Source organism: Aricia agestis, chromosome 4 (genome assembly GCF_905147365.1).
Source record: "Aricia agestis chromosome 4, ilAriAges1.1, whole genome shotgun sequence".
Taxonomy (NCBI): domain Eukaryota; kingdom Metazoa; phylum Arthropoda; class Insecta; order Lepidoptera; family Lycaenidae; genus Aricia; species Aricia agestis.
This window is the reverse complement of record NC_056409.1, coordinates 3,590,503-3,615,709: the sequence shown is the minus strand read 5'-3', so window position 1 is coordinate 3,615,709 and position 25,207 is coordinate 3,590,503. Positions and strand designations below refer to the sequence as shown.

At 38.9% G+C, this 25,207-nt stretch overlaps 1 protein-coding gene across 2 annotated transcripts in view; it reads right to left on the bottom strand.

Annotated features, from left to right (window-relative positions):
- Positions 1-3,200: 3,200 nt before the first annotated feature.
- Positions 3,201-25,207, bottom strand: part of LOC121725880 — a 219,345-nt gene continuing 197,338 nt past the window's right edge. For both annotated transcript variants that reach the window (XM_042113027.1, XM_042113028.1), the window contains exons 3-4: positions 7,732-9,179; positions 3,201-6,277 (exon numbers count right to left, since the gene is read on the bottom strand). In XM_042113027.1, the coding sequence (XP_041968961.1) occupies positions 5,205-6,277; positions 7,732-9,166 (2,508 nt within the window). In that variant the 5' untranslated portion in view covers positions 9,167-9,179 and the 3' untranslated portion in view covers positions 3,201-5,204. The remainder of the gene's footprint in view (positions 6,278-7,731; positions 9,180-25,207) is intronic.

Below are 25,207 nucleotides of genomic sequence, written 5' to 3'. Positions count from 1 at the left end.
CCGCTACCTTATGTGCAATGTGTGCAATGCACACGGGCGCCATCCTTTAGGGGCGCCAAAACCAAGGACCCCAAAAATTTGCCTAAAGGGGCGCCAAAATGTGGGAGGGAATTTTTTAACGTGGGAGAGCCATGCTTCGGCACGAATGGGCCGGCTCGACCGGAGAAATACCACGTTCTCACAGAAAACCGGCGTGAAACAGCGCTTGCGCTGTGTTTCGCCGAGTGAGTGAGTTTACCGGAGGCCCAATCCCCTACCCTATTCCCTTCCCTACCCTCCCCTTTTCCCTTTCCTTCCCTACCCTCCCCTTTACCCTCCCCTATTCCCTATTAAAAGGCCGGCAACGTACCTGCAGCTCTTCTGATGCTGCGAGTGTCCATGGGCGACGGAAGTTGCTTTCTATCAGGTGACCCGTTTGCTCGTTTGCCCCCTTATTTCATTTTAAAAAAAAATTTTTTTTTGCACACAGGCGCCAGTAGCCCTACGGGGCCCTTGCTAAGAGCAAAGTGGTGTGTAGTGGTGTGAAAATGAATAAATGAAAAAGTGTGAGTGATGTATTTAGACATTCAAAATATCTCCAATATGTTCTCAACATTAGACGTTGTTTCCATAAAATCTAGCCGCTAGTTCCCCGTTAATTTCAAGGAGGAGTCAAAGTTTTTTAATATCAAACTTTATATTTATGACATGAGCCCTTAAAACTCATGATATTATAAAGTTCAGACTTCTAAACGCGATGCGGACGTGTAATATAGAATTACGAGCATGTTATGATGAGAGAGATGTTTGACTAATATTTAAGCTCAGTAATGTTAAGATTTATCAAAAAGCCCTACCTAGCTTTATAGAGATATTATACTTACCACTTACCATCTCTTTAAAATCCAAATTACCTCTGCGACATTGTCTTCTTTAATCCATAGTTAATATCAAATAATAACTATATGCTTTAATCCCCGGTATCTATTTTCTTTTTGACAGAAGGTTATTCATTCAATAACGTCTTTGATTGGCTAACGTCAAACGTAACCAACATAAGTTTTTGTCAAAAAACGTCAGAAAGCGGGCAATAATAAACGATCTTATATTATAGGTCTACGGTCTACCAAGCTCTGATGGCAGATTTGCAAAATATATCCTTGATCATTGGATAATTTTTTATATATTTTGCATGTTTCACACACAGAATCAGCCGCTATCAGGAAAAAACATAATCAAAATGTTTTATTCCAATTTTTTCTTTTCTCAATTTTTGCCATCAGATTCTGGTAGACTAGGATAGACAATAATAGACAGATTAGATATAGGTCTACCACAAAGACCTTTAAACCTTTAAAGTCATAATCTGTTAATTATAGTAATATAGCATTTAGGCTATATTATCTATAGTAATAGAGACTATATCACTATCACTAGGACGTTTGTTTCTCTAAGTTTCGTCCAGCGCGCAGCGGGGTGATGATTGCATACAGTATCGTCTAAATCACGTAGCTGATAGCTCCGCCGTTTTATATCCGGGTATGTCCCAAATCTCCCAAATCCGATAGACATGTAACATGTAATATCGTCGAGCATAAAACTTAGCTTTATAGGGAAAAGAAAAATTCCGTTTGGATCCCGGCGTTAGGAGTTAAGCCTCCCTCTGTATGCCGCGCGTATCTCTGTAGTATATTGGAGACAATGTGATATTACTATTAGACGCGTATTATATTCATATTTTATGTGTACTTGTATTTATTCATTGCTTTTTCCTTTTTGGGCGGATATTCGTTTGTCTTTTGTGTCGGTCGTATTTTGCAATCATGAATCAACATTCAACACACGTCGTCAATTCGTAATAATTATTATAATTATTATGCAGTATTTAAGTCGGTTTAGCTCTTAACACACGTCCAATGTCCATATACTCTTTACATTATTATTATTAATAAAGGTAAAGAACTCCCCCAAAGAGTTCAATCTTTCTTCTTTCTCTCTACTGCGCCACCGCTGGCCAGCCTGACTGGTATGCCTCGTGCTCATCACGCCATCACTCTTTACATTTACTTAACATAAATCTACCCAGCAAGCTACGTATAAAAATAGCATTAGATATTTTGCTTAATAAGCAAAACTAGTTTGTGTCAGCCCTAGAGCTGATGTAGCGGGTATCGGCTGCTGGGCAGTAAACCACAATGAGGCCGAGTTTATGGCTCATGTATCAGGGTCATCACATCAGCTGCTGATGTGCCCCACTCCTTCGACTTTGTATCCCTCATTATTGACCTTCTTACGAATCGAAGCTCTAAAAATGTAATGGTCCGAAATTGCTGTTACATCATTATCGATAATGCTTTTTGAGTTTTATGATTAAAGAGGCAAATAAGTGGAAAGGAGCAAAATTCAAAAGCCATCGTTCGTTTATTCTCTGGGGCTCTAGGGACGTTCTATTGCATTATTTTTTCGATAATCGATTTTAATTCTTTTCTTTTTTTCTTGGCTATAAAATTATGATGTCGGTTCACAAAACATTAATAGCACTCATGTGAAGGATTTACTCGTTGTTTTCTTTATGTCTATTGCTTAGTTTTTGTTACAATTTCAATGAAAGCAATTTTTTTCGTTAATTACCAATAAAATTTAAAAGCAAAAACTCGGTCTCAAGTTACATCTAAGATTAGCAATATCTATTGTGTTACCTTTCAAATTATATACTAAGGGCCTGTTTCACCACTTCCTGATAAGTGCCGAATAGGCTATCCACCACTTAACTTGACAGATAAAGTATGGAGAATCTGTCAAAAAATTTATGAAAAGCCTGTTCGGCAATTTATCAGAAAGTGGTGAAATAGGCCCTAAAGGTAAAACGAGGTGTGAAGGTGTCGATATCGGAAACCGGGTGATGAAAGAGGTTAATGAACATCACATCGTGGAGGCTCGACACGGCGACGACTTCCCTAGGCCGGTGAAGCACCTGCCGAGAGACACTTCGGTATCGGAAATCCATTACATAGACCGATCTTAAAGGTGATTTAACCTTTATTCATAAATAATTATGGCTCCCGTCGTTTAGGACGGCGGTGTGAGGAGTTATCGACTATCGGGTGCTTTTAATTTATAAACTCATGAACAGCATATTTAGCGTCGAAACGTGTCAAGTTTACGGAGATTGATTTCGTGCTGAACACCTTACGCGATAATGGATATCGAAACAAACAACCTTTACTGAAATATAGCTTTAATCACTTTAATAATAATGTTCATATTTACATGTGGCGCTTAAAACTAAAGTAAACATTGTAAAAATGGTACAGTAGTACTATATAACCTTCGAGCACGCGGACGACACTGGCCGAGCGTGCCGACGTAGGACGTGATGTTGGGGCTACGTCAGGACTCGTGCCCGTCGTAAACAGCGCCGCGAGTGCCGTCCCAACTACGCCAGTTAAAACGTCCGATAAAATCATTATGTACAATGCAACACATTTCGCACCGACCGAAAATTCATACACCTCGAGCTCGCGCTTTGGTAACTTTCCAATAAATTCCTCCTCGAGCGCCGTAAAATATTCCCGTGTAGCGAATGCATACATAACTTATATTTCGCGATTTATGCGCATGATAAATTTCTGAAGAAACTAAATGTCTGGTTCGGTTGTGTTTATGAAAGTCCAGTCGATGCGAAGTGACATAAAATTTACGCTAGTCGATATAATGAATGAATGATACACATGATCCGATCCCCCGACATGTTTTGGGTTAAAATTGACAACTCCTCGATTCCCTCATCGTACGAACACCCTATCAGTCCCCTACGCGAACCGATGATACACGTTTCGCGCACTCGGGTAGTGTTGAGTACAAAAAATAAATAACATTAAAACTTCATACAAGTAAGCACCAATGGCTACGTTAAAAATACAATACGATAAATGGACATAAAACGCACCATACGAACTAAAATATACGGTCTCAATGGCTACCCGGTTCTCGTTCACAGAAATTAAAGTCGAATACATCGTGTACTACATCAATTCATGTCCTAACTTGAACATATAAAAACCAAGTAATTGTACTTTAACATATAAAACTATCGAGTACAAAATAATGAAAACGGTTGACTTACAGTTTTTATTTTAACTCAATCGTTATTATAATATGACCACCATCAAATTGCAAGCGATTAGCTGCGACGCAATAGTAAAAGTGGTCATATTACAAAAGCACCTAGTAACATTTGGCAAGTAAAAAAATCGCACGTTCTTTTACAAAATTACACGCAAATTAGGCCAAATACTGTATTCCAAATATACACGTTGGTAACAATAAATATCCTAGCGTCATCCCATTGCTTACACGTTGTAAAGCGAGGGCATTCAAGACAATATTTAAATGGGATGAAACTAGGAGTCACATTATGTATCATCTAACTTTAGACTTAATATTGAAATTAAAGGTGGGCCTTTGATCTTATTGGAATATTTTAGGAACTATATTTTTGATAATTAATATACATTCAAAGAAAAATATAGCTCGAGTGTAAAAAGCAAATGTAAGACCATGGAATAAGATGAAACACTTTTGTCATTTCTTAAAACAGTCTTAAATATCTACAAGCTATTTTACATGAGATAATTTATTACGATAAATAAATTAGCTGAGTTTCTTTAAAACATAATCTCCGATCTAAAAACGCAGTTACTGGGCAACGGAAGTTCATAGATTGGCAAACAAAAGATCCTATCGCACTTTAAACAAATTATTGACCAAATCAATAACTTGAAAGCTCGCAATGTCTTTCGTAAACCATAACAAAATAAAGCTGCAGCAATACAACTGGAATCCATAGAGGGAATGTAAACGAGAAATTTAGAAATATCAGTCTTGGCAATCGATTAAATACGCCCAAACTGGCAACACTCACAAATCATGATTGTCATAAGAATAGCACTAAAATAAATACTTAAAACGCTCATTTTATCATGCACTCTGCGTATGCTCCTCAATTTTCATAGCACGAACTAACTACACACTTACAATAGTAAAATTTGCAAAATGGTCCATAGTGTACTTCCACCATACACGCAATAGTAAAAAATCTAGCACAAGGTATTTACACGAGCACCGGGAAATGATGATATATACGATTGCACTTATTCACTGATATTCCACTGTTATCACTACAAGCTCGTTGGCACACAGTTCGTCTACTCGCCAAGTGTTGGCTACACTTCCGTACCGTCTTCTCCCTCGTCTTCGAAGAGCGGTTCGTTTGGACTTAATTCTGTACTAGGCTTTTTCTTGGGTTTCGGTGGAGGTCTCGGTGGTATTTTCCCGCTTCTTCCCATAGTGCCGGATTGGTTCAGCGACTGATTAGTTTCATTTTTGTGTGGATCCTCTTTCGCTGGAGAGCTGTGCTCGTCCTTTGTCTCGCTGGCGAGGTTTCTCCTTAAAGATCCAGTCTCCGGTTTTCCCTTTCGACTCGATGGGCTATCGGTGATTTGGGGCATAGCGTTTTTGTCCATCATAAGTTGCTTTCTAGGTTCAGGTTGGGGCGTTGATGTATTTTTAGCCGTCCAGCTCATTCTAGGATTGACCGGTTCTTGAGGGCCAGGTGTGGACATTTGATTTGATATTTGCGAGCTGATACTATTCCTAGTCGGCGTGAAGGGAGGTGGTACAGGAGACGGGGCGGGCTCCTGCTCCTCGATAGGAGCATAATAGAGCTGATGTGGATTCGGATAAACGGTAGGAGTAGCCGGAAGCGGCCTGTTTCTCATTGGAGAAAATTGTTGTTCCACACCCGCTTTATTTAGTGATAAAACCGAGCTTCCATCGGCGGTGGTTCTTAAACCTAGGTTGTCGTATAAGGGTTCCTGCGCTTCGGTGCTCGGAAGTATCTGTGTACTCGCTGTGCTCGACCACGAGGGCACCCTAGGTCTTCTCGGAATGGTTACATAGCCTTGTCTAGGAGTCACAACCGTCGGTGTCATGGGGGCAGTGAACGGCGATTGAGATCGCGAATATGGCAGTGTTCGGAATAGATTTTGATTGGCAGTCATGCCGTAAATTGGCGAATGAATGGGGCTAACCGGGTTGATGGCTAGCCGGCTCGTATCAGGCACTGTGGACGCGTTGCTCGCTGCGGGTGATATCTGAGCCGCCCTTGCGGGGAACGACAGTAGGTCAGGAGGATAGGCGCGTCCATCTGTGCGGCCATATTCAACGTTCAGTGCGTCTTGTGATCGCTTGGAAAGTTGTTCATAATCAAGCGACCTCTTTTCATCTTCATTGTGAGCTGAAACAAAGAAATTCCTAAATTAATTACTTAAAATTTTATTTTGTAGAAATATTAAAAAATTATATTCAAAAAACTTTTTGAAAAAAAGCTTTTATTTCAAAAACACTCTTAAAAGATGAAAATAAATTTCTCCTGGAAATGTATATAAAGGTGTAACCTCAATATACTGTACAATTTGCATGATAAGAAAAGCTTGTGGCGCGATTTCTGAATATAGTTTATTCAGAAATCGCGCGACAAGTTTTTTGAATATAATTTATTTTTTGATTTTTAGATATCTTTGAGCAGATTTATTAGTCTGTTAGTCTGTTCTTAGTTTTTTTTTGTTTCAAGAATTTGTTAAAATCTGATTCAACTTAAGTCCTTCAGAAATCGTACTTGATTTTAGTCAGTGAATTAACTATATCTAGCGAGTTGTTTAAATATTCCGTTTATTTCTACATGACTAAAAATTTAAACACTTTACAAAAATTGTCTAAAACCAGACTAGATTTGACTTGACATAACATGACACGAAACGACACGACAGGACACAACGACGATCAATGAGCCCGTTTATTTGATACCCATATTATTGCAGAAGTGCTTTAAAAATAACTATTCCCCTATCTTGGATGAGCGTCTATTTTTTGTATGTACATAGAATGACATTACATTCGTTTCCGAGTTACTCTCAATGAGCCCTTTCATTTGATACTCATATTGCAGAAGTGCATTAAAAATAACTATGTATTCCCGTGTCTTGGATGAGCCGCCATATTGGATGTAGAATGACAGTACAATCGTTTTCATGATACTCTCAATGAGCTCTTTCATTTAATACCCATATTGTAGTAGTGCATTAAAAATAACTATTCACCTATCTTGGATGCGCCGCCATTTTGGATGTAGAATGACATTACATTCGTTTTCGAGTTACTCTCAAAAAGCCCTTTCATTTAATATCCATATTGTAGGACTGCATAGAAAATAACGATTTCGCCATCATGGATGGTCGGCCATATTGGATTTAGAGTGATGTCACATATCACATCGTGCATGGTCATCCAAACTAAACGTGTATGCAAAATTTCAGCTCAATCGGTTAAATATATCTACTTCAAAATTGAGTTCCAAAATTCCACCGTAACATACATACAGAGCAAGTTAAATAAAAGCTTTTAAAAAAAACTGTCATAACCAACAAACAAAATATAATGTTTAATGTGACGTTGCCCCATATTATTATGTAATATGTAATAACAAAAAAGTATTATAATTAAAGGTTAAATTTTATTTATAATTATTGTAAAACTTAATTGAAACTTTGAGATTAAGCATAACAAGCATAACAATATACAAGAAAATTATTATAATTATATAATTTCCCAAGCGCCTATGTCGTGACTTTTTATAGTTACTGATAAATTTTATAATACCTAATGATATGATTAAGAAAATTATAAACTTACCAAAAACAGAGTCATTATCAAGGAGGTTCTTGTTAAGTTCGGACATTTCCGTACCACCGCTCGTGATGGAGGGCGGGACCTCGTATCTCCTCGGTGGTTTTGTCACAGGGTTAACAGCAGTGATGAGGCTCTTCTCCATTTCTGGTATTACGGATCCTTCTATCAATGCTTCGCCGTTAGAATTATTGGCCTTCTTCTTTTCTAAGCTACGTCTTCTGCAGCAGAAGTAACAGATGATGATAAGGATTATGAGAAGAATCGCTGCGGCGCAGGAAACGCCGATCAACATAGAAAGCATACTGTTATCCATCCCTTGCGGCACGACCACTCCCGGTGTGACGTGAGTGATAGCCAGCGTCAAGCTCCTCTCCTCCACTCCACCTGCGTTTTTAGCTACACACAAGTACTCTCCATTATCCGAGCTGCCGGCGTCGACGATCGTTAAATTAAACCATTTGCTATTATCAGAATTACTTTGGGTCACATAATATTTCTGTTCACCCTGGTATCTATACGACCCATCAATTATTTGCGCGTTTAATACCCAATTAACTTCAGGCGAGGGATTGCCGTTCACTTGGCACGAAAGGGTCACGTTCGTGTCCGACGATCTCAGGGTAGTTTTTGTGGAGGGGTAAATAATGCTCGGCCGGCAAGCAAAATCACTAGAATCCAGTTCCTTCCACAATTTTCCGTGTACTTTCGGCGGTTCGCTGCAAGAAATTGGCGACGTGTAGAGATTTTTACTGATGACCCAGTTTCTAAAAGACTGCAAGTAGCAGTCACATCGCCAAGGATTATTGTGTACTTCTAAATTAGACAATGAGGCCAGCGAACTGAGCGTATCCGTCTTGAGGTACTCCAATTTATTATCGTTAAGCTTCAGGTTGTTGAATTTGGGTAAATTCATGAACGTCTTTCCGCCAATTTGAAGTATCCTATTATTGCTCAGGTCGACTTTTTGGAGGAACGGTAGATTATTAAATAGTCCGTCCTCTAATTTCTCTATTTGATTATCGTTCAGGAGGACCCATCTTATTTTCACAGTCTCCTTGAAGGTATCCGCGTGAAGCGATTTTAGGTCGTTCTTCGATAGGTCGAGTTCGATCATAATAGCGAGACCGCTCAGGCCGTTCTTCTGTATCGTTAGAAGTTTGCACTCTTTTAGGACGAGCTTCTTAAGATTTATTAGCTGCACATCCTCGAAGGCGTGTCTCGTTATTTCGTAGAGTTCGTTGCCGGTCAGATCCAGGTTCTGTATGTCGGGGCTGAGGGTTTTCGGTATCTCGTGCAAGCGCGCTTTCGAGCAGTTCGCCTGCTTGTTGCCGCTGGCCCATACACATTTGCATTCCTCGGGGCAGTTTGCCGTGAAATCTTCTGTGACGACTGCGAGCACCAGGCTCAGAAGTGCAAAACACTGGAGTTTCAGCGCCATCGTGAGCAGCAATCTGAAACAACAAGAAGAACACAGTTCAGTTACGTATTTAATTACATTAAAGGACGCTTAAAGGCAAAGTAGCATGTCGAGCAAACATAAAACAGGACGCCTAACAAAAAGTGAGTGCCACGACTTAAGCCTTTTGTGGAACTTTTAAGGCAGGTAACAATTTACGAACTTTATCCTGGTATGCGCATAATGGGCTCGTTATTGAAATTACAAGTCGGCTGATTTATGCGGCGACTCCACCTCCCGGCGATAAAATCTGCCGAACTCCGCAATCGGCCTCGGAGATGAAGTCATTAGGGAACAATTAATACACCTACTCCCACACGGGACCGAATATGGTTATAAACTTGAGCATGCGAAACAAAGCAGTAATGTGCGTAATTTCTCGCCGTGTTATTCACAGCGGAATTCATGGCATGATGAACATTTTCGGCGAAGATGTCGAGGGCTCTCGCCTGACATCAACACCATCAAAGTTAGTTCTTCAGCGCCCCGACTTTTTATTTATAAGCAAAAATATATATTTTTACTATAGACTAAAAACGGAATATTGTAAATAAATGCAGTGTTTAAACTTTTAAGAATTAAACATATTTTTTATTCAAAATATTAAAATGCTTTAAAATGTTCAATCCGTGAAACGATATGACTTTTAAACTGTGTACCAAAATACTTATTTATACACATACGATTATATCATATCATATCATATCATATCATATCATATCATATCATATCATATCATATCATATCATATCATATCATATCATATCATATCATATCATATCATATCATATCATATCATATCATATTATATTATACAAAAAAATTACATTATTCCGAGAGTAAATCTTTAAAGAACCAACACAAATGTAGATTTGCCACGAAATAGTTTCTTCCCCTATTTATGTTTATTTATTTATTTAGGCACATCAACAATATAAACACATACATTTTAAACAACATTAAATAAATAACAGCTAGTGTTTACAGCACTTATAGATATGCACAACATTTTAGATAAATTCAATTAAACAGTAAAAATTCAGTTAATAATAAATAATTTTGGTACATAAAATTAAAAATTAAAAGGGACATGCAATTATTTTAAAAGTAATCTACTTAATTACAATAATTTTATTTGGAAAATGTAAAAATGATTATAAATTTTAATAAAATATAATTGTACAAAATGTTGGTTCATGTATGATAGACAAAGTGTATGGGATGCTCCGGGCCACTAAGTGCCAAGACCGAGCCCCGACACGTGCAGAGACAGTGGCCATTATTGCGCCGTAAGGGAGCGAACTCACGGCGCGGTTTTTTCCCGCGCCCGCCGCGGTTTCGGGCCCGCGCAAATGAGCGGTTTTATTTCAAAACTCACGAGACCGCTGATTTGTGCAGGCCCGCAGCCGCGGCGGGCGCGGGAAAAAACCGCGCTGGAGTTTGCTCCCTACTACGGCTACTGCGATCGCCCGCTAAACTATCGCCGAGCGTGCGGGCGCTAACCGCCGAGGCAGCGGGCGATCACCGCCCGCCGGTACAGCGGGAGCCGCAAACAACCGCGCCCGCCGCGGGCGAAAAACGCGCCGTGAGTTTTGCTTTCGTTTTTTACATACAAAACTGGATTCTACGAAGGCTGCGGGCCCGCAACCGCGGCGGGCGCGGGAAAAAACCGCGCCGTGAGTTCTTAGCCTTAGTGTGCCCATAAAAACGCAGCTCACTTAAGTAAATGTGTTTTTGGAAGCGCTATAAGAGCAATAAAAGAGCGAGCGTCGAAAATAGATGTAATAACAGCCGTGATGCCCGCTTCAAAGCGGTCGAGTTCACTTCCAGTCGAAATGTAAAAGATGAAACGGCCGTAAACAAACAGGGTTAACATCGTCCGATTGTTTGTCGACAGATAAATATTAAAACACGCCGTTAATATTAACTACATGTACACACGCTGGTATAATTTATCGTGTCTCCGCTAGTAGTCAAATATTTTTATTACCTTTGTCTAATGAAAATGTTTGATGGCCAGAAAACGAAAGTGGCAATTTGGTAAGATTTCCCGACAACTCGCGACTCTTCGCGAGCTCGAAGGTTCTCCCAGCTTTCTGTTGTTTTTTCTGTGTCTCGAGCTGCCGATACTTTGAAAAACTTAGTCAATCTTAACGAGCAACAAATATTTTGTTCTCGTTTTACAGCAGATTAGTTCGCAACTGAAGCAGCTCGAGAAAATCATAGTAATTTAAATATTGGAATTTGCAATATCTTATGCATAGTTTCGAGGCGAAGTTCGTTGGGAAGTTTGAGTTTGTTGCAGCAACAATGTTTCGCGAGGAGCATTTTACTAGGAGTTCTAATAAAGTTTATTGAGCACACGGCGCGATCGCTCATTAGATCGCTCTTACCTCCAGCTTTCATAGCGCAAACTAATTTTGACTTGTTTACCTTAATTGTTGCCGAAAGCGGTGCTATAACGGGAACACTACGAGTATTAAATGAGACCACCGTTTAGCCTATGATAAATAAACCTATCCTCTGTACTGTCAGCAGGAATTCATCATATTTTTGCTCTCTAATTCCTCATTTTCAGCTTATGCTATTATTAGCTAAAAGTTTTGTAAATATGTAAACAGCACGTTCCACGCCGAATGCATTGCTCCTGTAATATAGCCTGAAGTTATGTTCTCATTAGTCACACTGTTTACCGACTTATAAGTCTTGTCACGAGGAGAAATAATTATTTAATTAAAGTGCGGTTTCACTGGCTACGGTCTAGACGCTTCTGTAGATTTAAATAAAAATGAAACTATAAATGTCGGCATATGTTAATAATTGCAAAATATTTCTTAGCTTTGAACATTTAAATAATTATGCTGTTTATTCTGAGCAAAAAAAATCTTACAAGAGTTAATCTATGTTTATGGTCTAGCCCGCGAGAGTAGCACAATATGTTTGGTGATTTACAGACTTCATTATGAATGGATTCAACCGAGCACCAGCGGGGTTAAAATGGTCACATTTAGCAATTCCTCTCTTTCTTCTTCTTATTAAAAAATGCCCCCGTAGTCAATTCCTCTCAATCAATTCAGCAAATGAATTGTTAAAACTGTCAAACTGACAAATGTCAAATTAGTACGAATTACTAGACATGAATAATAATTGCAAGCAGACTTGCATTTTGCCATTTAAAAATAATTAATCATATTTTGATTCATAATATGATTCTCCAAAGCGACCATTTTAGCTCCGCAGGAGCCAGTCGGACACGGTGCGGTTATTAAATTGTTCTCAATCACAGATCGTCACGTCGAAGGCCGACCCCGGGCCTTGTGTCAACATTTTTATTAAAAAACTTACTTAATTTCTCTTATAAAATTTTACTCCTCGAGTGTTCGACGTCAGAAATAATAAAAATATAAAATTAATATAAAAACACGGCTCGCTTTGATATCGTAGCTGACGGTTCGCTCTCTGGGCGATTTAATTTCGGCGCGGGCTTATGTCCTACAATGAAAATGGGTTACAGTCGCATTAATGTTTTTATAGTGGAACAAACGTGAAGAAAACGTCGCAGAATTGACGCGACTCGACCCGGGGGAACCCTCGGAAAGGCTGGCCTTTTGTTAGTACTCTCCTGAACGGGGACTATCTCGTAAGAAATTTTAATATCCGCTACACCTTTTGTACCGCCGTATCTTTGCTGCCTAGGAACACTATCATAATATGACAGTGTTCCTATTATGTGGTCACGACAAAATTCAGTGGATCAAAAGCTTTATGAAAAAAAGCAAACAAAATGTACCAAATAAAAATACATTTCACCCTCTCCACCTCTGTGGCTCAGTGGTGAGCGCGTCGGTAGCTCAAGCCGGAGGTCGCGGGTTCGAATTCCGCCGACGGAACAAAGAGTTTTCAAAGGTCCCGGGTCTGGTTGTGTATTAAATATGTGTATGATATAATAAAAATCCTAAATATATGTATAGTATAAAAGTATTAAATATATTTCCGTTGTCTGGTACCTGTAACACAAGTCCTTTAGGTACTTGGCCCGTGCTAACGGGGCCAGCCTGACGTGGTGTGAAGCGTCCATAGATATTATTATTATTTGTATAGAAATAATCGCATAAAAATTTAATTGGGCAAATTTGAACAAAACAAACAGTTGTACAGTAGCACTTGAGTTTTGGCATATGACGAGAGGGAGGTCAGTGGGTCGGCGCGCGACATGTTTTCTTTGTAGTTTAAATAACTGGACCGCTTATGAAAAATAAACGAGGCTTTTTGTGATTCCTCAAAGCTCGCCAGCGGGCTCTTGCGTGGACTAAATTACTAATTTTACGACTCCGACTGCACGAATTAACCTTCTAGTTTCTGTAGCGGTAGTTTTTTCTGGATTTATGAACGAAGGGAAATATTTCACGTTATTGTTTGGTTAATTAAAGCTGGTTATTCAATCATTTCAAAATTACCTTATGACTCGGATTTAGAAAATCATGATTTGCGACTTAGCGTTGAACGATTACCGCGCAGTAAGTTTCCGAATCCGGGTCAAAAGGTAGGTATAGTACTTAGGGCCTGGGTTAAAAATATTATGTTAAGAAAATGCAAAACTAATTCTTCTAAAGACGATAGAGAACAAATCCCTTTGAGCAAAATCACTGAGTAGCAAAATAGCCCCAAAAACAGAAATTCGACGACTGTGACTGTCATTATTAAAACACATAATATTTGTACATGATTCAAATCGCTCGTTATAATTTCGTTTGAATATTTACAACGTCATCAATTTGAAAGTAACTAAACAAACCCGTTTGTAATTAATGGCGTATTCGTCGGAATTAGATGGATTGGTTTCCTGGAATCGCTTTTCGCGACAATTCCACTCCTAATACACAATTCCGAGGAAAAACTTCGTCGTTTCAATTACACTGAGATGTGTACACCGATTCTGCTTTGCACACAACAACGAGGCGCAGCTGTAATATCTTCATTGGTACATTTTTACGACCGATTGCGAATAAAACGTGTATGGAAAATGTTACCATGCGGCATGCCAAATCAGTTCAAATTTGTATTCATTTTACATTACATATAATAGCAGATCGGGAGGATAAGGATGTTTCTGCAGAAAAGACAAGCGTTCAACCTTAATCATTTCCAAGTCTTCTAATGATTCAGTCATTTCGAGCACCTGACTCGTGGAATGGTCGAAACATTCGTTCTAATTGTCAGTCAGGTTGGCCCGCGAGAGGCATTCGTCAAACGGTTCCCAAACGCCACGCGAACAAACAGTTTAAAGTATTAAATCTCTCCGCTACGTGATCAGAAACCAGATGGCTAACACTCTGATTTAATGGGATTGTCGACTTTTATATTATTTTATATAAAGCGGGCTAGCTGAGCGCTTGATAGCGGAAATAATATGAAGTACTTTTATAATGAAACTTGTTTAGTTCGTGGAGCCAGATGCAATCAGTAACGTCCACTACTAGCTATTATATGAAGTGAACTATGTGATTTCAACAGCTACGGACTCGAGCTAACAGATATTACAGTATATTATGGTAAGTTTGTATCAGTGCCATATTCTGCTGCTCTGCTGTTTTGATTCAAAATTAATACAGATCAGTCAATCAGTTAATACAAGTCAGTCAAAATATACAGCAAAATAGTATTCTTTAAACGTCAAACGATTTTTAAGTATCATTTTGACCAATCGGAATACAGACCGTCTTGGGAGAAGGTTTGTTGGCCCAAGGGACGACATGTGCTCCTTTAGGTCTTGCTTGTGCCATCCTTTCCGGGTTCGCGTCACTCAGGAGTACGATGCGCATCGCAACCAACTCGGAGACTCGTGTAATGGGCAACAACATCTCCAAGTAGTTGTGATCATTTCTGATCCTACGTCTTCGCTTTGGCATGTTACAGGGCTTGAGCGTCCTCCGCTTTCTTAGGTTCAGCTATTTTTAACCATAGGGTTAACTGATATTTAGTTCGGTTCGGTGTCAGGTAAAACATTCTGTCGCGTTTGAATCGTCGCCCCTAATCAGAACTCCCTGTGTGAGCTGTCACGTGTTGGGGTCGTCAGGTATTCCAGGGGGATGTTCATTACCAGGGTTTACGGTAATGATGCAGCATGCGCCGCCGGGAGGAGACGTTCCACTTTGTGATTCGCCTCTTACAATTGCTGGGTGTGGTGCGAGGAATAGGCGTAATACTGTTTTGATGCTGGCCTATGATATCGCAAAAAATGTAGTTTAACGTAGAGTTTAATCCTTTTGATTGGTACGATAGGTGCATTGTATCAAGTAAAATTGTAAGCTATAGGCATAGCGACAGGCAGCATTCAAATCAGGATGCCACTCTTTCTGGGTTGGATGATTTCAATTCATCGCAAATGAACCCGTATGAACTGGTTTATTATAAACAAATATAAGATACCGCCATGAGATGATATTAGGTTCATTCCCTTTGAAATAGATCGTTTCAATCTGCCGTCGCATTCACGAGCTATAAAATATCGTGAATATGAATAACAAAAATCTGTGATCTAAATTCTAATGCAACTACTATTGATGAGTGAAACATTTAAGGCCAGTACCCTGTGCCTTGCGCCAGGGGACTCTAAGAGCTCTCTCCGTACGCAATACGCGCGTGACGTAACGACGTAATTTAACGTTATTGGGACCCCGACAGGCCACAGAGGGGAGTGGTGGTGGTGGGGGTTATCGGCGGTCATAAACGTTAATATGTTGTATGTAATCAGAGGAAGGAAATATAAATTACACATGTCACATAAAATTGAATTTATCCGTTTATAAACGTTTAAAAACAACTGAATACCTAACCAATGTTAGAATACTAAGGCCGGATCAGAGACAATTAATGATATACCTTTCATATTTTCATGAAGAGTAAATTTTTGCAACTTATGTCAAAATCTTCATGAAATCATGCCTTAGCTTGCCCATACACAAGAGAAATATAATAATATTTAACTCAGGATTAACTTTAATCCAAACTGGCGCATGTGTGCCAAATCATCACAATTCGAGACTTCGCTTGAACGATTTTGACGGATGGAACCTTCGTTGGCTAAGTTGAAAAGAGTAACTTATGCATCCACTTTATAACAAGGCTTAGGAAACTTCAGACTGCCTATGTGAGTTAAAAAGGGGAATTTTCGTGAACATTTTCAACTCTTTCCATTTTTATACATATAATATATTATGTCATCACTCATCATCAGCCAAGTACCAATATCACAGTGAAGACCTACGTATAATGGTAATATAGCAAAATTCAATACGTTATCGATACCAAAGTGAAGGCGTGGTAAATATAAAGTACGTTTTTGCAATACAGAAGCAGATAAAACTCACAACGGTAAATATTTGGCGTTTGTAACACGAACCGCAGTGCAAATACTACGGAACAGTGTCACCAAACATGGAAAAACTTTTTATAGACAAATCATACATCCATTTGGTGTGTATGGAACAGGATCTACTGGTTTCATTGACAATTTGATTTGTGCAGTGCTCCCAAAGTGATAATGCGCATAGAAATTTTCGTAATTTTTCGGCAACGATCGTATTTCCCGAGCGTCGAAAGACGTCGCCGCAAGCGCTGTTTTAAACTTAAGTTTAATAAGAAAAACAGCACTTTACAGCGACGTAGAGGCGCCTGACGTTACTTGGACGTGAGCATGGTAAAGCCGCGATGGCTTCCCGGTGAGTTAGCGACAGTGAACAGCCACCGGCTATATGATAATTACTTCTATTTCCTTTGAACAAGGTGCAAAATGCAAGTTTCATAGATTCGGGTGTTTTCGTGATTACGACAATTAGCGAAGATTTCCATTATTAATTTGGGAGTACTGTACTTTTATTCCAATTTGATGCAGGTAAAAGTGATTGAAAATTCTTATAATGTGATTTCAAACTAAATGGAGTTTAAATTCTTAGATGTCCTTAAAAGTAAACAAAGTTTGGACTTACACACTTGTATACCTACTATACGCTTATCGTCCTGTTCTGGGATCAAAGCGACATACGGGCTCGCCTCGCGATAATGTTTGTCGCGTACTTCTAAACATGATATGCCTCGCAATGTAGAGAAAATGCTATGATTTTAAAAGTAAGAACGAGTGTACAGAAATAGTCTCGAACAACGTCCGTCAAGTTCGTAGCGTCCACATCCTGAGGATGCTCCGGTGTTGGGGCGAAACGCGCGTCGAGGTGTTCAACCTACATGGGCCTTGCACGGATTTGCCAACATTATTGCTTGTATGGTGGTGGTGTTTGCGCAGGTTCTTGCATGCGAGTATACGCATAGGCAGTGTGGGAGAGGAGGGTGCTGTTCGCATGCTTATGCGTACACTCAGTCATTAAAGATTGAGGTTTATTTCGCGGAATATTGCTAAAAATGATAACAAACTAAATTTTAAGCTATGGATTTCCGCAGAGTAACGCCTGATTCTATTATCTATTAGCAATGGGCATTGTCAAAAAAAATCACATGTACTTTTTATATATTTTTTTTCGTTAAAATAGGGTATTTTAAGAATATAAATTAAATAATTTTGAAATTCATTGGCTAGTTTTTTCTCAAAAAATTTTTAAAGTTTCGCTCTGACGTCATCATCGGCGTCCAATAATTGACCTCTGCAGTATGTTTTTTCCTTTCAATCTTATTTATAATGGCTGGTTCGTCAATTGCAAGTTCTCATTATGTGAAAGCTGATACGAGAAGCTTACCAAAAGTTCGAAACGTAATGTTGGTCGAATTTATTGCTAATTTAACGCCATTGAAGGTCAAATAAAGGTTAAACATATTTGTTCAAAAATATAAGTAACTAATAGGTATTTTTTTCGTTTATATACAGAAAAACGATCACTGACCTTATTCCTCGAAATGTTTTTGTAATGAGCAAAATTAAAAAAAAAAATGGACAATCCCCATTATTATAATACACAATACTCGATCAGATTAATGTTAACATTTTGTTTACATTGTCTGCTATTAAGAAACTTGTCTGCGAGGTTATACACGGTGTATATACGAGTAGGTAGAGTCTCGCGAACAAGTCGCGGTTACCTTGTACTCTGGTCAACAAGTGCCATTTTGCCACAAACCTGATCTCATGCACCGAAAATTATGATTTTGATCTCATTCGATTTAGAATACCATCTACAACATTCTATAAAAATGGCACTTGTTAACTAGAGTTTTGGGGCACTTTTGCTAGCGACGATAATGCAAATGGAATATTGGCCATCGAACAAGCGTGTACGTGATTTGAGATATGGTTTAAAGAGATACATCGCGTCGGAGATAACATAAACACTTTATTATATTCATAGGGTCGCGGTCGAGCTGAAATTGTCACTCCGAACACGTTTGGGGCTAGGGTTTCAGATATCTGGGCCGCTGCTTTGTTATTGCGGGTTTTCTGTTATTGTTTTCTTGAATTTTGTGAAGATAATATTTTGTGGTTACCTTATTACTTGACTATTATAACACCCCTACTTATTTAGGTGCTATTTTGATTTCTTGGGATTTTTAGAGAATTGTATCTTCTACTTCTAAAGTAAACAAGAACGATAAATTTGTGTCTAGCATTTAATAGGCATAGAGTTAATTAGGTAGGGCTACGTCCATTTACCATATCTTCGGACGCAGCGAGACTGCGATGAGACTCGATTTCCTGAGAAATGCAGTTTGGCATTTGTGGACCTTAAAATCTTTAATGTAACCATTTTGCAACAAAACTCGCCAGTGTGATAAATCTTTTAAGCCCTCTGTACACGTTGGGCCAACTAATTAAGCAAATTGGGCCAACGTGCAGGGGCCTACTTGGCCATAAGTTGGAATGACATTCCGTACTCCATATGGTCCAATGCGCTAGCTCGATGCGTTGGCCCAATGTTTACAGTGGGCCTCGTATTAAGGACCTACCTATTAATGAAACCTCATTGACACTGCATTATGTGCAATATTTGTGTAGCCTTACGCGATAAGCTATCAAGTATCAGTGTTGACTGGAGCTGAGTCACAACTGAACAAAGAGTGATTGCGGGCATGGTTTACGAGTAAGTCACGCACAGACCTCTGCACGATAAGCAAACGTAGCTCTGAAGTATAAACTGTGTAGTCTATCGGGTCGTGATTTGTATAGAAATAATATAGGTACAGCGGATAAAGCCAAACAGAGAACCTTCTTTTTGGAAGTCAGTTAAAGAGGGAAGGCCTTTTCACTGCAGTGGGACACAATACGCTAGTAGGAAATAATATGGGCTTCACGATAATTATCACCCTACACTAATTCCTCCGGGCCTCCGGGCCGGCCGGGCAAAAACTAAGGACCTGTTTTACCACTTCCTGATAAGTCCCGGATAGGCTATTCACAATTACTTATCTGAAAGATACTCCATACTCCATAATTCTGAGGCACATATCAGGAAGTGGTGAACCAGGCCCTAATAATGCTAGATTTTACTAACTACTAGCTACTACTAGATATTAAGGGAACGATGCAAAGTCATAACAAACCTTTCCCGCAAAATTTTGTTAAAAGAATATAAAAAAAAAATACTTAATATGAATTTCGCAGCAACTGGATTATGACGCAAAACATTGATGGTGTATCGGCGCACTGGAATCCGATTAAAACGAACTATGAATATGGACAAAAAATATTGGCAATTTCTGCAAATAACATAAAAAAAGCTTTTTGTTTCCCAAATGTACGTAATGTTTCAATATGTGCAATTTTTTCGATGTCGAAATTAAAATAGAAACAAACTGAAACAAGCTTTGGCCATCAATGGCTAAAAATTCAAATTATAAGTCACGGCCGAAGCTATTCCCTCTTAAAAGGTCGGCAACGCACTTGCAGCTCTTCTGATGCTGCGAGTGTCCATGGGCGACGGAAGTTGCTTTCCATCAGTTTGCTCGTTTGCCCCCTTATTTCATAAAAAAAAAAAAAGGTACTCCCAAACCGTTATTAAAACTTTTTTTTTTTAATAAAATAAGGAGGGCAGACGAGCAAACGGGTCTCCTGATGGAAAGCAACTTCCGTCGCCCGTGGACACTCGCAGCATCAGAAGAGCTGCAGGTGCGTTGCCGGCCTTTAAGAGGGAATAGGGTAATAGGGGAGGGTAGGGAAGGGAAGGGAATAGGGGAGGGTAGGGAAGGGAATAGGGTAGGGGATTGGGCCTCCGGTAAACTCACTCACTCGGCGAAACACAGCGCAAGCGCTGTTTCACGCCGGTTTTCTGTGAGAACGTGGTATTTCTCCGGTCGAGCCGGCCCATTCGTGCCGAAGCATGGTTTTCCCACGTATAAAAATTTTGTAAATTTTGTTCTAATTTTTAAACCATTAAAAATAATAATGTGAATATAAATTGTGTTATTTCTGAATAAAGGAACTAATGTTTTCAGAATTGTCCTATTAAATAGACAGACTATTTAGTTCGGGATCTAACATGGCGAAAAAAAAAAACGCCTAATTTTAAACTCGTAGTTAATATGGAATACATAAAATAGTTCCTTAAGTATTTTTAACGTAAAAAAAGGAATTAAGAACGGAAAGCTTGAGTCAGAGGCTGGCCGTTAGGATAACCGAAAAAAATAGTTTTTACAAAATCTTACTGTGTGGACGATGACGATGATGAGTTTACACGCGGAATGCATCGACTCAATAAACAAAGATCGTCATTAACAAGAGTCAATGAGATGATTCAGAGAGGTTAGTTTTAATAAGTGCTCGTTGTGGAGAAAAGCGTGTAGCTATACTATAGGGACATGCCCTGTCTAGAGTCTAGACTGTAGTTTTCTAGAGCTTATAGGTACTTACCACAATAATATAAAGATGAATATTTTATTGTTTGTTTGCATTTTATCAACTACTGGAATGATATTGATAGGTTCATATAAGACATTTATATTATAAACATAACTAATCCAAATTGTAGTTGTGCGTGTACTGAGATATTATGGTCACGACTCACGAGTCAATTTATATGCTATGTTGCTAGGCTGATCACCTGATTGTCTGACAAGTAAGATGATCCATGCGTCGGATGGGCATGTAAAAAGTCGGTCCTGCGCCTGATCTCTCGCCTGTCGTGTCGGTCGTCCGTCCCACTGGGTTATGAGAGTAAAGGAATAGAGAGTGCTCTTGTGTACTGCGCACATACTTGGGCACTATAAAATTACTCCTGCGTAGCTGGCCTGGTTTCAATGAAACCGGCCACCGTCACCGAAACCGGTGTGAGAGCTTTTATTATTATTATTATGTTGTACTACATCATATTTTAATCCCTTTATTTCAGATCAGTACAGTTTATAGCAGGAGTTCTAGGGAGCCCTAGAACATTTTTTTTGTGATTACTATCAAGCAAATTTTTTGTGAGTAGCTTCATTTTGATAAGACAAACAACTTATAATCCTTTGACTCAATGGTCCCAAAATATGGATTGTTCTATTTGTCGGACAATGTACTCTTAAATTATATAACTATTAACCTACCAATATGCAAAAAATCAGCTGGTTAGGGTTCCGCTTTAAGGTTCTGTAATCAACAAAACTTGGTTGACTATTAAGTCAAAGTATGAAATCTTTTCTATCTCTGTTAGCTTTTCTTTCAAGATTTTTCGCAAATAAAAAAGTTGTTTGTCTTATCAAAAAAAATAAAAAATGTTTTATTTCTGAGTAAATTTGAATCAAATTTTTTTAGAATGTCTACCTGATGCCTACCACCGGTTCGGGAACTACCCCGGCGAGAAGAACCGGCGTAAGAAACTCGCACGGGTTCCACTTTTTACCAAAAAAGTGAGAGAAAAATTATTCTTTTAAAATAAAGTTTACAATTTTGTAACTTAAAATAAAGCTACTCACAAAAAATTAGCTTGTTAGTAATCACAAAAAAAATGTTCTAGGGCTCCCTGACCATATATGCATTTCTAAAGTATTAATGAAAATATTTTTTATCTTTTGCAATTATAATTGCGCTTGCACAATACAATATTATGTAAAGTCGCATCCACACGTCGCTAGCGCTGGCACGTTAAATGAATCAAGTACAGTGATTGCAGCGCGCTGTCCCCAATTACTTTCATCAGGAGCTGTGTCCCTGGGGGCAGTTGTGTACCGCAGCTCGTGTACCGTATACTTGTAGATATTAAGTACACAATATGTACAATATTTGATATTTTTTTCTCCTGGCTCAAATTCTAATAATACCATTTTTCGTTTTGTTGGGTAGGTCTACTTATATAAGAGGTCGTAGTGGTAAATTCAGTCTGATAAAACATCGACTGTTAGTGTTAATAGAAGTTAATTAATTATATTATATACTTGAATTAAAATAAGTATTCATAAATGAGACTAAATTACATAAAAATAAAGTAATTCTCTTCTCTCTTTATTTTTCAGTTCAAGGCTGATATCGTTTTAATTGTAACGTGCTGCAGAGTGTTTGGACAGCGAGCGAAACTTAAATACTAAACTAGAAAGTAACACATTTTCATGATGGCTGATGTTTAAACGCTCATTTACGCTAAAATGGAAAAACCTAGATTCTAGACAAAAGAGTTAAGATTTTACAGCAGCACAGTAATATTAAAGTAAAATTGTGCATTGTGCATGCATCGTTTAAAAGCTGTGCAAAAGTTAAAGATCGTTTGGCAAAAACGGGGTAAGAGGCACAAAGTTGTATGGGTCTCTTTGGTAGGGTGAGCAGTAAGTGCGACGGTGGCGTATTGGTCGTTATTGTAGTTAATAGTAGATATTTTGTACGTCGTTGAGTGACCTCAAAGTCGTGCAGGGCCTACACAACTTGTAATCAAAGGCGTTGTACCATCGAGGAAATTGATTCCTAGGCAGTTGACGGACCTACGTCGTTTGGTCGACTTATGTCAATTCAATGTTAGCTGTGATCGGTCGAATGGGTTTGACTGACGCGACCAAATAACTTAGATCCGCCATCTGCCTAGGAATCAACTTCTCTGATAGTACAATGTAGTAAGTTACAAGTCACATCGAATAAATTGATTCATAGGCAGATGACGGCCGGGTTATGTCAATGTAATGTTATGCTAAGTACTCACATGCGGTTTTGCTCGATAGTTTCACTCCAAATCGAGTAATAATTACTGTGTGGACTGACAGTCATTCCATCGAGCCGGCTCGATGGAATTTTTGTTCAAATTAAGTTAGTTCCAACAATTCATAATAGATGGCGCCGAAATTTGTTCAAATTAAGTTAGTTCCAACAATTCATAATAGATGGCGCCGTGCGTCTTCTACATCGCGCTGACGCTTGCTCAAAAGTCTTTCTATAAGACGTGGTATCATCTTTTTAAGTTTCGATTTTTTTCGATTGTTATATCTATTCTACGGTATTAAATAACTCAGTACTTTATCTGCAGTGACGTAACCTTAAATCTATCAATGATAAATAGTTTATGGGTAAAGTTGTGTAATTGGAGGGCTAAATAAGCTTTAAAATTTGGCATAAAGTATAAAGTTTAATATAAAAAAATGAAATACTTATTGTGTGCACACTGCACAGCTGTATTGATTTAAGGGGTACCAGGGTTTTTTTATAAAAGCTTTTGACACCAATTTTGTTGACATCGCGCGCTATAAACTGAAGTCCACGCGGACGAAGTCGCGGGCAACAGCTAGTATCGTTTAGAATTAAGCTATCGAGCAATGAATGCGTAGGCGAAATCCCGAGCCGCGGGTTTTGCTCGATCGGGCAAAACCGTATGTGAGTACTTAGCATTAATCGCGATATTCTGTCGGCTGGATTTGACATTTAAACGCGATCAAATTACATAGTTAGGTTAGGAAGTTGATTCGGCAGATGGCGTATAGTACGCCATCTGCCGAATTAACTTCACTGATATTACTACATACTAAGCCCCGATTTCTGCTATGCCTGCCAGCTCTAAGCAGCATGACCTTTCTATAGAATACAAGAGGGATCTAAAACATTCCAGTAACCAACAAAACTCATTAGTGGTTAGTTTTTACTTGTATCGTGTATCGACAACTTTCTGCCGCTTCGCTGGGTCCCTGTCAGCTCGGAAGGGTGACCTCGGAGCACTTCCCCGTAAACATTTATTTATATTTCCCTAGTCTAGGGGGAACAGTAAAGCATCGCGGAGGAGAAAAATGAAAATTGCCTTTGTCGTCCATTTGCACTGCAATTTTACGCAAAATGTATTCTTTACTGTTAATTTCAAACTAAATGATTAAATAACTTCAATGTTTGGCCGTTTTACTTTTGTTTGTTTGACTTGAAAGCAGTAGTGTTGAAAAAAAATAACCATTCTGACCTACTAAGTTTAAGGGTCAATTCAGGCCGCAACGCGACGCGTAGATACATTTCTTTTGTACTGAATTGACAGATTTCAATTGCGTCTTGCAAATCTGTCAAATCCATACAAATTTAGAAATGCATCTACGCGTAGCGTTGCGGTCTGAATTGACTCTAACGGCCGTTCCCAATATTTGATCTATCTCTGGTTTTGCCCTACTAGAGATAGGAATAGCTCAGATTAGACATTAGAGACATATCTTTTATGTCAATTGTGAGCTATTCCTATCTCTAGTAGGGCAAAACCAGAGATAGATCAAATATTGGGAACGGCCGTAAGTTGGCATACCGTCCTTCTACCCTACGATCAGAAGGCGAGAAAGGAGTTTATTGAATAAGGTTTTTTGTGAGGAATAAAAAGGCACTTATAGTGAATCGAAAATATGAAGCCATGATTCGCTCTTCCAAATAAAAGGCGCCAGACCTTGTTACAAATTGATAAATTACGTTGCTTGTTCTTCCATTCAACGTCCTAAACACGAGAATATGATTATGTAAGAAGTTAGATAGCAGGTGATAAAGGGATAAGATTATTGAAATATTGACGACCTCTGTGGCTCAGTTGGTGGGCTGTTGGTAGCTCAAGCCGGGGGTCGCGGGTTCGAAGCCCGCCGACGGAACAAAGAGTTTTCTAAGTTCCTAGG